The following is a 14,959-nucleotide window of genomic DNA, read 5'->3' on the forward strand; positions in this document are numbered from 1 at the left end:
TTAGGTTTGAAGTTAAGACATTACTTCACGTGAAGGCAGCCATTCATTTGTCAGAAATGCCCTGATAAAGAACTAAGGTAATAATTTCATGTCCTCTCAGGCCAGGCTATTCCACACTGAAGCAATTCCTCACTCATCTCTAGTCGAAGCACTGGTAGAGCCAGTTGCTGTTGGTGGTACAGATGTGGTTGTTGCTTCTGAAATGTATGAATGATATTCAAAAACACCAGATGCCTTCTCAGTTTAGTCTCCCCTCTTATGATTTTTAATCAGAAAGGCAAAATGTCCTGAGTTGCAGAGATTTTACAATAATCAAATCAATGTACATTTCCATCACACCACAGGAATGTGAAATGGACAAGAGCTCTGAAAGAACTTTGGACCTACTTTCAATGACAATTTCTGATTTTTCCCATGACTACAGGGTCTATGGGAACTCAATATACAATGTAACTGGGCCAGCTCCTGTCCTTGGGAAACATTGCAAGTCATAGCCCAAGTACCAGCACACATGAATTTTAGATTTACCAGGTGTACATGTTTCAGTGGAGGTTGTCCTTGGGCTGGTTGTGGTCCGAAGTGTTGTTGATGTTTGATTTTCATAGCAAACACGAAATTGGTAGTCTGAACAAAATTCCTGTGATGAATTGCTGGAGGGATAATGCAGCAATCCCACTCTTTTAATAGACTTCACATTGTCTTGTGATTCACTGAGGAGCCTTAAAGTGTTTTGGACAATTTGACATTGAATGTCTCCAATGGAATCATGTAGAGAACACAATCGCTTGCGTACAATCACTATTAGTTCAACACCATTTGAACTGGAGGCGTTTGGTGTGTGTGTATTGGACCAGGATGACCATTCACCAATAAGATGACCAATAGCAATATTGGCCAATTTTTAACACCCACGTGAAACATTAGAAAAGGAGCATTCTAAACCAGGAAGTAGCAAAGCAGCATTTTTAACATTTAATTGTACTTTCACAAAAGCACAATTCCTTATTGCTGGATGGAAGCGGATATTACCGAAATGTTAATCATCACACCATGTGCAGAGGAAATACTTCACACATGTTTTTATGCTGGAATCCCAATGATTTATTGCAAAGTTCCAAAGAAGTCAGAGGATATGGATCGCTGACTGTTTTTCTGGACACAGAGATGATGCCACATCGGCTGAGTTACTAGTGAAAATTCTCTCTATGTTCTGTCACATCACCATCACGCCAGCATTTTGCTATGAGTCCTCACCTTGTTTTGTTAAATTTGATGTTTGAGCAGACACTTAATGTGCATATTTGGGATGGGTAATGAAGAATGTTGTGATAAACCAATCATGGTTGTTGGGTTACACTGGTAATAATCGATTGTTAACATTTATCTGCACGCTGCGTGGCTACCATTCCTAATCTAATACCAGGGAGATTGTTTGCTGGAGATTAAAGCTGTGGATGATGGTGATGTTCAAGTCTCAGGAACGGCTTGTGATCCCACAAACTCCTGAGCCGTGAGAATGACACGTCAAACTCAACTGACACTGGAATTCCACTCACCGAGGATTTAAATTGTCACCAATTCATCTTGTTTAATTATTTATCATGTTGAATGAAAAAAGACAGCACTCACCCGTTGTGGAACTTGCAGTTGAACTCGGTGTGGTGGTTATCCCTGTTGTTGTCGTTGTTTGTTCTGAAGTGAAACAAATGCAATTACATTCAATACACCAAAGTTGCGAGAATTCATTATTGTACAAATGTCAGCATCACAGAAACACAGACATATCCAGTGCCAGATACCCCGGTAGCTGCCGTGATTTGGATGTGCTCGAGGACTACTGCCTTTCGTATTTTAGTTTTGAAGTTAAGACATTGCTTCCCGAGGATGAAGCTATTCATTTGTCAGAAATGTCCGAATAAAGAACTAAGGTAATAATATCATTTCCCTCTCAGGCCTGGCTATTCCACACTGAAGCAATTCCTCACTCATCTCTAGTCGTAGCACTGGTGGAGCCAGTTGTAGTTGGTTGTATAGATGTGGTTGTTTCTTCTGAAAGGTATGAATGGTATTCAAAATCACCAGATGCTAACTTAGTTTAGAATCCACTCTTGCAATTTTAATCCAAAAGGCAAAGTGACCTGAGTTGCAGAAATGTTTCGACAATCTAATCAATGCATATTTATCTGGCACCACAGGAATGTGAAATGGACAAGAGCTCTGAAGAATATTTGGACATACTTTCAGAGACAAGTGGTTGAAGCTATGAAGGCAATCAGATGTGAAATGTGAAAGGGGATGTAATTAACCAGTTGTGGAACTGGCTGTAGATCCAGTTGTGGTAGTTGTTTGTGTTGTAGCTGTTGATTCTTAGAGTCATAGAGATGTACAGCATGGAAACTGACCCTGCGGTCCAACCCGTCCATGCTGACCAGATATCCCAGCCCGATCTTGTCCCACCTGCCAGCACCCGGCCCATATCACCCCAAATCCTTCCTATTCATGTACCCATCCAAATGCCTTTTAAATGTTGCAATTGTACCAGCCTCCATCACATCCTCAGGCAGCTCATTCCATAAACTGCGTGAAAAATTTGCCTCTTTGGTCTCTTTTATATCTTTGCCCTCTCACCCTAAACCTATGCGCCCTAGTTCTGGACTCCCTGACGCCAGGGAATAGACTTTGTCGATTTATCTTATCCATGCCCCTCATAATTTTGTAAACCTCTATCACGTCACCCCTCAGCCTCCGACGTTCCAGGGAAAACAGCCCCAGCCTGTTCAGCTTCTCCCTATAGCTCAGATCCTCCAACCCTGGCAACATCCTTGTAAAGCTTTTCTGAATCCTTTCAAGTTTCATAACATCTTTCTGATAGGAAGGAGACCAGAGTTGCTTGCAATATTCCAACAGTGGTCTAACCAATGCCCTGTATAGCCGCAACATGACCTCCCAACACCTGTACTCAATACTTTGACCAATAAAGGAAAGCATACGAAATGTTTTCGTCACTCTCCTATCTATCTGCGACTCCACTTTCAAGGAACTATGAACCAAGGTCTATGAACCAACTATGATTCCAAGGTCTCTGTTCTGCAACACTTCCTAGGACCTTACCATTAAGTGTATAAATCCTGCTAAGATTTGCTTTCCCAAAATGCAGCACCTCACATTTATCTGAATTAAACTCCATCTGCCACTTTTCAGCCCATTGGCCCATCTGGTCCAGATCCCGTTGTAATCTGAGTTAACCCTCTTCGACGTCCACTACACCTCAAGAAATGCATTCACAATCATTACATCCAATTGGAATGCAACAAGTTGTGAAAGATTTACAATTCATTTCTTTGTGAAGGCATGAGAAAAAAGGAGCGCAACAGATTTGTGTAAACTAAGTAACAACAAAATATGTGTTTTCCTTCAATGAGGGAATTGAGATTCATACATTCAAACTGAGTAGAGATTTAGACACAAATTAATGCAGGTCTTCAGAACACAAGTTATGTTTGGGTGATGAAGAAGCAAAGACATTGTCAAATGCCAACACGAAGAAAAATATTTTGGCCAAATGCTTCCTGATTGTTAAATTGAATTTGCTCACCAGTTGTAGAACTGACAGTCGTTGCAGTTGTGGTGCTTGTCCCTGTTGTTGTGCTTGCATCTTTTGAAGAGAAAGACACACATTTACCAACATTGTATTTAATTTGGTTTTGTCACTGCATTAAGAAAATTCCATATTATTGACTCATGCTGCTGCATCATACTATTCACAGCATTCAATTTAACAAATGAAATGTTTTTTTCTGTGAACTTTGTGCCAATAGTAATCCTAAACTGAGAATTTTTATTAATGTTTGACAAGGTTATTCAAAACTGAAGGCAAACGATACTGTTAGAAACCTTGTAATGCCACTGTGATAATGCTGAATGTGATTGGCTGATCCACCTGCTTCATAACATCAATGTTACCCATCACCTGAAGATCCCTTGGATTTGCTACCAGACTTCATCTGGAGATGAGGAAAGCACAACACAGTGAACCCTAGATCATTGTGTGAAACCTCCCTCAGCAGCCATTTTGAGAGCAGTCATCACTTTCCCAAGTTGAATGCTCAGATTCTCAGTGTGGGACATGGTTACATCTGGTCAGACTGAAAACTGAGAGGTGGATGTACAATGACAAAGGCTGTCCTCACTGGTCCCATGGATGAAATGTAAACTCCTCTACAAAAGCGATTATCTGAATTATCATTGAGATCAATACGATGTTCTGACCAGCACAAATCATTTGGGACCCCATGGGAAAAGATTTCCATGCTGTCACTCTGTTACACCTGGACATCTTAACATTCTTCATCTGTCGCTTAATTATTAGAAATCAGACAACTGGGGCACAGCTCAGAAACCAGACCGCAGTGGATCAATGAAAATTTAGGATTCTTCCCATGGCTACAGTGCCTATGGGAACTCAATATCCAATGTCAATGTCACCAGATCCTGACCTCGAGACTCTTTGTGAATCTCAGATCCGACACCAGCTCACGTGAATTTCCGCTTCACTAGGTGTACCTGTATCAGTGGAAGTTGAATTTAGACCGGTTGACTTTGGAAGTATTGTTGATATTTGATTATCACAGCAAACTTGAAAGGATGTTGTGAAACTTGAAAGGGTTCAGAAAAGATTAACAAGGATGTTGCCAGAGTTGGAGGATTTGAACGATAGGGAAAGGCTGAATAGTCTGGGGCTGTCAGAGGAGTGTCAGAGGCTGAGAGGTGACTTTACAGAAGTTTGTATAGTCATAAGGGGCACAGATACGATAAACAGACAAGGTCCCTGTGGTGGGCGAGTCCAGATTAAAAGTCCATAGGTTTAGGGTGAGGGGGGACAAAGATATAAAAGGGACTTAAAGGGTAAGCTTTTCACACAAAGGGTCATGCTTGAATGGAATGAGCTGCCAGAGGAAGTGGGAGAGGCTGGTGCAAGAACAGCATTTAAAAGGCATCTAGAAGGGCTAATGAATTGGAAGGGTTTAGAGGGATATGGGCCAGGTGCTGGCAATTGGAACCAGATTAGGTAAGGGCATGTGATCAGCGTGGCAGAGTTGCACCGAAGGGTCTGACTCTATAATGTAATTGCTGGAGTGATCACACAGTAATCCTACTCCTTTAATATAATCCGTGTTGTCCTGTAATTCACTTTGGAATCCCGAATTGTGTTGGACAAATTGGCACGGAATGTCTCAGTTGGAATCAGGGTTAGAAGACAATCCCTTCCATGTGTGTCCCAGAAATTCAACATCATTTGGACTGAAGTAGTTTGGCAGGTTTTTATAGGACCAGGAAGACCATTTACCAACACAGATCACCAATAGAAAAGTTGGAGAATACTTAACTCACACATGAAGCAAATAGAAAAGGAGCATTCAAATCACATAAGTCACAAAGAAAAATTCTGAACATTTAACTGTACTTTAAAAAAGCAAAATTCATCGTTCCTGTTTGGGAGCAGATATCACCAGAATGCCAATCGTCACACAATGTTCCAAAAAAATACTTGGTGTACATTTTTACAGAAAGCCAGAGGAATCAGAGCAAAATTCCAAAGAAGTGGAAGGACTGGGATTGTTGACTGTGTTTCTGGACATGGAGATGATAACACATCTGTTGTCTTTCTTCAGAAAATTCTCTTCTTGTTCTGTCACATCACCAGAACAACCAGCATTCTGTTGTGAGTCTTAATCTTCTTTAGTTAAAGTTGATGAAAAAGCAGAGACTTGATATCAAGGACAAATGTACAATGGGAATAGGTAATCAATATTGGTATGAAAATCTAAACCTGGGTGTTGGGTTACATTCGCACTCATCAACTATTAACATTTATTAGTATGCCCTGTGGGAGAAAGTGAGGACTGCAGATGATGGAGATCAGAGCTGAAAATATGTTGCTGGAAAAGCACAGCAGGTCAGGCAGCATCCGAGGAACAGGAGAATCGACGTTTCAGGCATGAGCCCTTTTTCAGGAACGAGGAAATGTAGGGAGGAGGGACTTGGGGTGGGGTGCTGGAAATGTGATCGGTGGAAGGAGGTTAAGGTGAGGGTGATAGCCCAGAGTGGAGGTGGGGGTGGAGAGGTCAGGAAGAAGATTGCAGGTTAGGAACGTGGTGCTGAGTTTGAGGATTGAGACTGAGACAAGGTGGGGGGAGGGGAAATGAGGAAACTGGAGAAATCTGTGTGCATTCCTTGTGATTGGAGGGTTCCTAGGCGGAAGTTGAGGCGCTCTTCTTCCAGCTGTCATATTGCTATGGTCTGGTGATGGAGGAGTCCAAGGACTTGCATGTCCTTGGTTGAGTGGGAGGGGGAGTTGAAGTGTTGAGCCACAGGGTGGTTGAGTTGGTGGGTCCGGGTGTCCCAGAGGTGTTCTCTGAAACATTCTGCAAGTAGTCGGCCTGTGTCCCCAATGTAGAAGAGGCCACATTGGGTGCAGCAGATGCAGTAAATGATGTGTGTAGGTGTAGGTGAATGTATGGCGGATATGGAAGGATCCCTTGGGGCCTTGGAGGGAAGTAAGGGGTGAGGAGTGGGCGCAAGATTTGCATTTTTTGCGGTTGCAGGGGAAGGTGCTGGGAGTTGTGGTTGGGTTGGTGGTGTGTGTGGAGCTGACGAGGGACTGGATAGGGACATTGATAGGGGAGGGAGGGAAATATAACCCTGGTAGTGGGGTCCGTTTGGAGGTGGGGGAAAAGACAATGGATGATATGATGTATATGGAGGTTGTTGGGGTGGTAGGTGAGCACCAGTGGTGTTCTGTCCTGGTGTTGATTGGAGGGGCAGGGCTCAAAGGCGGAGGAGCAGGAAGTGGAGGAGATGTGGTCGAGAGCATTGCCGATCACGTCTGGTGGGGGGAAATTGCGGTATTTGAAGAAGTTGGCTCTCTGGGTTGTGGGAACCTTTTGGGAACCTATTATGATCCAATAGCAGGGAGATTCTCTGCCAAAGACAAAGCTTTTGATATTGATGGTCAAGTCCGAGGAATGGTTCAAGTTCCCACAAACACGTGAGCTGAGACTACGACATATTGACCTCAATTGACAGAGGAATTTCATAGACCAGGATATAAGTTTTAACTAATTTAACTTTTTTCATTCTTTACCATGTTGAATGAAAAAAGACAGCACTCACCCGTTGTGGAACTGGCAGTTGAACTCGGTGTGGTGGTTATCCCTGTTGTTGTCGTTGTTTGTTCTGAAGTGAAACAAATGCAATCACATTCGATACGCCCAAGTTGGGAGAATACATGTTTGTGCAAATGTCAGCATCACAGAAACACAGACATATCCAGTGCCAGATACCACGGTAGCTGCCGTGATTTGGATGTGCTCGAGCACTGCTGACTTTCGTATTTTAGTTTTGAAGTTAAGACATTACTTCACGAGGATGCAGCTATTCATTTGTCAGAAATGCCCTGATAAAGAACTAAGGTAATAATATCATTTCCCTCTCAGGCCTGGCTATTCCACACTGAAGCAATTCCTCACTCATCTCTAGTCGAAGAACTGGTAGAGCCTGTTGTAGTTGGTGGTACAGATGTGGTTGTTGCTTCTGAAATGTATGAATGATATTCAAAAACACCAGATGCCTTCTCAGTTTAGTCTCCACTCTTATGATTTTTAATCAGAAAGGCAAAATGTCCTGAGTTGCAGAGATTTTACAATGCAGAGAATACAATCGCTTGCATACAATCACTATTAGTTCAATACCATTTGAACTGGAGGCGTTTGGTGTGTGTGTATTGGACCAGGATGACCATTCACCAATAAGATGAACAATAGAAATGTTGGCCAATTTTTAACACCCACATGAAACATTAGAGAAGGAGCATTCTAAACCAGGAAGTAGCAAAGCAGGATTTTTAACATTTAATTGTACTTTCACAAAAGCACAATTCCTTGTTGCTGGATGTAAGCAGATATTACCGAAATGTTAATCATCACACCCTGTTCAGAGGAAATGTTTCACACATGGTCTTATGCTGGAAGCCCAATGATTTATTGCAAAGTTACAAAAAGTCGGAGGATTTTGAGTGCTGACTGTGTTTCGGGACACAGAGATGATGCTATATCTGGTAAGTTACTTTAGACAATTCTCTATATGTTCTGTCACATCACCATCATGCCAGCATTTTGCTTTGAGACCTCACCATGTTTTGTTAAATTTGATGTTTGAGCAAACATTTAATGTGCATCTTGGGGATGGGTAAATACTAATGTTGTGGTAAACCAATCCTGGTTGTTGGGTTACACTGGTAATAATCGATTGTTAACATTTATCTGCACGCTGTGTGGGGACCATTCCTGATCTAATACCAGGGAGATTGGTTGCTCGAGATTAAAGCTGTGGATGATGGTGATGTTCAAGTCTCAGGAATGGCTTGTGATCCCACAAACTACTGAGCTGTGAGAATGACACGTCAAACTCTCCTGAAACTGGAATTCCACTGACCGAGGATTTGAATTGTCACCAATTCATCCTGTTTAATTATTTATCATGTTGAATGAAAAAAGACAGCACTCACCCGTTGTGGAACTGGCAGTTGAACCCGGTTTGGTGGTTATCCCTGTTGTTGTCGTTGTTTGTTCTGAAGTGAAACAAATGCAATCACATTCAATACGCCCAAGTTGGGAGAAGACATTATTGTGCAAATGTCAGCATCACAGAAATACAGACATATCCATTGCCAGATACCCCGGTAGCTGCCGTGATTTGGATGTGCTCGAGTACTGCTGACTTTCGTATTTTAGGTTTGAGGTTAAGACATTTCTTCGCGAGGATGAAGCTATTCATTTGTCAGAAATGCCCGAATAATGAACTAAGGTAATAATATTATTTCCCTCGCAGGCCTGGCTATTCCACACTGAAGCAATTCCTCACTCATCTCTAGTCGAAGCACTGGTTGAGCCAGTTGTAGATGGTGGTATAGATGTGGTTGTTTCTTCTGAAATGTATGAATGATATTCAAAAACAACAGATGCCTTCTCAGTTTAGTCTCCACTTTTATGATTTTTAATCAGAAAGGCAAAATGACCTGAGTTACAGAGATTTTACAATAATCTAATCAATGTTTATTTCCATGGCAACACAGGAATGTGAAATGGACAAGAGCTCTGAAAGAACTTTGGACCTACTTTCAATGACAATTTCTGATTCTTTCCATGACTACAGGGTCTATGGGAATTCAATATCCAATGTCAACTGGGCCAGCTCCTGTCCTTGAGACACTTTGTAAATCATAGCCCAAGTACCAGCACACATGAATTTTGGGTTTACCTGGTGTACATGTTTCAGTGAAGGTTGTCCTTGGTTCGGTTGTGGTCGACAGTGTTGTTGATGTTTGATTTTCATAGCAAACTCGAAAATGGTAGTCTGAACAAAATTCTTGTGATGAATTGCTGGAGGGATTAAATAGCAATCCCACTCCTTTAATAGACTTCACAATGTCTTGTGATTCACTGCGTGGTCTTAAAGTATTTTGGACAATTTGACACCGAATGTCTCCAATGGAATCATGTAGAGAACACAATCGCTTGCGTACAATCTCTATCAGTTCAACATCATTTGAACCGGAGGCATTTGTTGTGTGTGTATTGGACCAGAATGACCATTCACCAATAAGATGACCAATAGAAATGTCGGCCAATTTTTAACACCCACATGAAAAATTAGAAAAAGAACATTCTAAACCAGGAAGTAGCAAAGCTGCATTATTAACATTTAATTGTAGATTAGATTTTTTTTAGATTAGACTTACAGTGTGGAAACAGGCCATTCGGCCCAACAAGTCCACACCGACCCCCTGAAGCGCAACCCACCTATATCCCTACATTTACCCCTTACCTAACATTACGGGCAATTTAGCTTTGCCAATTCACCTGACCCGCACATCTTTGTGACTGTGGGAGGAAACCGGAGCACCCGGAGGAAATCCACGCAGACACGGGGAGAACGTGCAAACTCCACACAGTCAGTCGCCTGAGTCGGGAATTGAACCCGGGTCTACAGTAGCTGTGAGGCAACAGTGCTAACCACTGTGCCACCGTGCCGCCCACTTTCACAAAAGCACAATTCCTTGTTGCTGGAAGGAAGCGGATATCACTGAAATGTTCAGCATCACACCATGTTCAGAGGAAATACTTCACACATGTTTTTTTTGCTGGAAGCCCAATGATTTATTGCAAAGTTCCAAAAAGTTGGAGGATTTGGAGCGCTGACTGTGTTTCTGGTCACAGAGATGATGCCACATCTGCTGAGTTACTTGTGAAAATTCTCTCTACGTTCTGTCACATCACCATCATGCCAGCATTTTGCTTTGAGATCTCACCATGTTTTGTTAAATTTGATGTTTGAGCAAACATTTAATGTGCATATTGGGGATGGGTAAACAAGAATGTTGTGGTAAACCAATCCTGGTTGTTGGGTTACACTGGTAATAATCGATTGTTAACATTTATCTGCACGCTGGGTGTGAACCATTCCTGATCTAATACCAGGGAGATTGTTTGCTGGAGATTAAAGCTGTGGATGATGGTGATGTTCAAGTCTCAGGAATGGCTTGTGATCCCACAAATTCCTGAGCTGTGGGAATGACACATCAAACTCAACTGACACTGGAATTCCACTGACCGAGAATTTAAATTGTCACCAATTCATCTTGTTTAATTATTTATCATGTTGAATGAAAAAAGACAGCACTCACCCATTGTGGAACTGGCAGTTGAACGTGGTGTGGTGGTTATCCCTGTTGTTGTCGTTGTTTGTTCTGAAGTGAAACAAATGCAATCACATTCAATACGCCTGAGTTGGGAGAAGACATTATTGTGCAAATGTCAGCATCACAGAAACACAGACATATCCAGTGCCAGATACCCCGGTAGCTGCCGTGATTTGGATGTGCTTGAGCACTGCTGACTTTCCTATATTAGTTTTGAAGTTAAGACATTGTTTCGCGAGGATGAAACTATTCATTTGTCAGAAATGCCCGAATAAAGAACTAAGGTAATAAAATCATTTCCCTCTCAGGCCTGACTATTTCACACTGATTCAATTCCTCACTCATCTCTAGCCGAACCACTGGTAGAGCCAGTTGTAGTTGGTGGTATAGATGTGGCTGTTTCTTCTGAAATGTATGAATAATATTCAAAATCACCAGATGCTAACTTAGTTTAGACTCCACTCATGTGATTTTTAATCAAAAAGGCAAAGTGAGCTGAGTTACAGAGATTTTACAATAATCTAATCAATGTACATTTTCATTGCACCACAGGAATGTGAAATGGACAAGAGCTCTGAAAGAACTTTGGACGTACTTTCAATGACAATTTCTGATTCTTCCCATGACTACAGGGTCTATGGGTACTCCATATCCAATGTCAACTGGGCCAGCTCCTGTCCTTGAGACACTTGGAAAATCAAAGCAGAAATACCAGCATACATGAATTTTAAATTTACCAGGTGTACATGTTTCAGTGGAGGTTGTCCTTAGGCCGGTTGTGGTCGGCGGTGTTGTTGATGTTTGATTTTCATAGCAATCTCGAAATTGGTAGGCTGAACAAAATTCCTGTGATGAATTGCTGGAGGGATAATACAGCAATCCCACTCCTTTAATAGACTTCACATTGTCTTGTGATTCACTGAGTAGCCTTAAACTGTTTTGGACAATTTGACATTGAATGTCTCCAATGAAATCATGTAGAGAACACAATCGCTTGAATACAAACATTTGAACTGCAGGCGTTTGATATGTGTGCATTGGACCAGGATGACCATTCACCAATAAGATGACCAATAGAAATGTTGGCCAATTTTTAACACCCACATGAAACATTAGAAAAAGAACATTCTAAACCAGGAAGTAGCAAAGCTGCATTCTTAACATTTAATTGTACTTTCACAAAAGCACAATTCCTTGTTGCTGGAAGGAAGCGGATATCACTGAAATGTTCAGCATCCCACCATGTTCAGAGGAAATACTTCACACATGTTTTTTGGCTAGAAGCCCAATGATTTATTGCAAAGTTCCAAAAAGTCGGAGGATTTGGAGCACTGACTGTGTTTCTTGTCACAGAGATGATGCCACATCTGCTGAGTTACTTGTGAAAATTCTCTCTACGTTCTGTCACATCACCATCACGCCAGCATTTTGCTTTGAGACCTCAGCATGTTTTGTTAAATTTGATGTTTGAGCAAACACTTAATGTGCATATTGGGGATGGGTAAACAAGAGTGTTGTGGTAAACCAATCCTGGTTGTTGGGTTACACTGGTAATAATCGATTGTTAACATTTATCTGCACGCTGGGTGTGAACCATTCCTGATCTAATACCAGGGAGATTGTTTGCTGGAGATTAAAGCTGTGGATGATGGTGATGTTCAAGTCTCAGGAATGGCTTGTGATCCCACAAACTCCTGAGCTGTGAGAATGACACGTCAAACTCAACTGACACTGGAATTCCACTGACCGAGAATTTAAATTGTCACCAATTCATCTTGTTTAATTATTTATCATGTTGAATGAAAAAAGACAGCACTCACCCGTTGTGGAACTGGCAGTTGAACTCGGTGTGGTGGTTATCCCTGTTGTTGTCATTGTTTGTCCTGAAGTGAAACAAATGCAATCACATTCAATACGCCCAAGTTGCGAGAATTCATTATTGTACAAATGTCAGCATCACAGAAACACAGACATATCCAGTGCCCGATACCCCGATAGCTGCCGTGATTTGGATGTGCTCAAGGACTACTGCCTTTCGTATTTTAGTTTTGAAGTTAAGACATTGCTTCGCGCGGATGAAGCTATTCATTTGTCAGAAATGCCCTAAGGTAATAATATCATTTCCCTCTCAAGCCTTTCTATTCCACACTGAAGCAATTCCTCACTCAACTCTAGTCGAACCACTGGTAGAGCCAGTTGTAGTTGCAGGTACAGATGTGGTTGTTTCTTCTGAAAGGTATGAATGGTATTCAAAATTACCAGATGACAAGTTAGTTTAGAATCCACTCTTGCAATTATTATCACAAAGGCAAAGTGACCTGAGTTGCAGAATTCTTTCACCAATCTAATCAATGTATACATACATGGCACCACAGGAATGTGAAATGGACAAGAGCTCTGAAGAATATTTGGACATACTTTCAGAGACAAGTGGTTGAAGCTATGAAGGCAATCAGATGTGAAAATACATTGTAATGAAATGTGAAAGGGGATGTTACTCACCAGTTGTGAAACTGGCTGTAGATCCAGTTGTGGTAGTTGTTTGTGTTGTAGCTGTTGATTCTTAGAGTCATAGAGATGTACAGCATGGAAACAGACCCTACGGTCCAACCTGTTCATGCTGACCAGATATCCCAACCCGTTCTTGTCCCACCTGCCAGCACCCAGCCCATGTCACCCCAAACCCTTCCTATTCATATACCCATCCAAATGACTTTTAAATGTTGCAATTGTACCAGCCTCCACCACATCCTCTGGCAGCTCATTCCATAAACTACGTGAAAACGTTGCCCCTTAGGTCTCTTTTATATCTTTCCACTCTTACCATAAACCTATGCCCTCTACATCTGGACTCCCCGACCCCAGGGAAAAGACTTTGTCTATTTATCTTATCCATGCTCCTCATAATTTTGTAAACCTTTATCAGATCACCCCTCAGCCTCCCACGTTCCAGGGAAAACAGCCCCAGCCTGTTCAGCTTCTCCCTATAGCTCAGACCCTCCAACCCTGGCAACATCCTTGTAAAGCTTTTCTGAATCCTTTCAAGTGTCATAACATCTTTCTGATAGGAAGGAGACCAGAACTGCTTGCAATATTCCAACAGTGGCTTAACCAATGCCCTGTACAGCCGCAACATGTCCTCCCAATGCCTGTACTCAATACTCTGACCAATAAAGGAAAGCATACTAAATGCTTTATTCACTGTCCTATCTATCTGTGACTCCACTTTCAAGGAGCTATGAACCTGCACTCCAAGATCTCTTTGTTCAGCAACACTTTCTAGGACCTTACCATGAAGTGTATGAATCCTGCTAAGATTTGCTTTCCCAAAATGCAGTACCTCACATTTATCTGAATTAAACTCCATCTGCCACTTCACAGCCCATTGGCCAATTGGTCCAGATCCCGTTGTAATCTGAGGTAACCCTCTTCGCTGTCCACTATACCTCAAGAAATGCATTCACAACCATTACATCCAATTGGAATGCAACAGGTTGTGAAAGATTTACATTTCATTTCTTTGTGAAGGCATGAGAAAAAAGGAGTGCAACCGATTTGTGTAAACTGAGTAACAACAAAATATGTGTTTTCCTTCAATGGGGGAATTGAGATTCATACATTCAAACTGATTAGAAATTTAGACACAAATTAATGCAGGTCTTCAGAACACAAGTTATGTTTGGGTGATGAAGAAGCAAAGACATTGTCAAATGCCAACATGAAGAAAAATATTTGGGCAAAATGCTTCCTGATTGTTAAATTGAATTTGCTCACCAGTTGTAGAACTGACAGTCGTTGCAGTTGTGGTGCTTGTCCCTGTTGTTGTGGTCGCTTCTTTTGAAGAGAAAGACACACATTTATCAATATTGTATTCAATTTGATTTTGTCACTGCATTAAGAAAATTCCATATTATTGATTCATGCTGCTGCATCATACTATTCACAGCATTTAATTTAACAAATGAAATGTTTTCTTCTGTGAAATTTGTGCCAATAGTAATCCTAAACTGAGAATTATTATTAATGTTTGACATGGTTATTCAAAACTGAAGGCACACCATGCTGCCATAAACCTTGTAATGCCACTGTGATAATGCTGAATGTGATTGGCTGATCCACCTGCTTCATAACATCAATGTTACCCATCACCTGAAGATCCCTTTGATTTGCTACCAGACTTCATCTGGAGATGGGCAAAGC

The 14,959-nt window shown here is 41.6% G+C and overlaps 1 protein-coding gene across 1 annotated transcript in view; it reads right to left on the bottom strand.

Moving 5' to 3' along the window:
* The window catches only part of LOC132826614 (uncharacterized), a 211,727-nt gene that overhangs the window by 132,363 nt on the left and 64,405 nt on the right, over positions 1-14,959 (bottom strand). Inside the window, exons 28-29 of the mRNA XM_060842569.1 lie at positions 12,580-12,642; positions 1,630-1,692 (exon numbers count right to left, since the gene is read on the bottom strand). Coding sequence (XP_060698552.1) covers positions 1,630-1,692; positions 12,580-12,642 — 126 coding nt within the window. The remainder of the gene's footprint in view (positions 1-1,629; positions 1,693-12,579; positions 12,643-14,959) is intronic.

The sequence above is a fragment of the Hemiscyllium ocellatum genome, chromosome 23 (genome assembly GCF_020745735.1).
Source record: "Hemiscyllium ocellatum isolate sHemOce1 chromosome 23, sHemOce1.pat.X.cur, whole genome shotgun sequence".
Lineage (NCBI taxonomy): Eukaryota > Metazoa > Chordata > Chondrichthyes > Orectolobiformes > Hemiscylliidae > Hemiscyllium > Hemiscyllium ocellatum.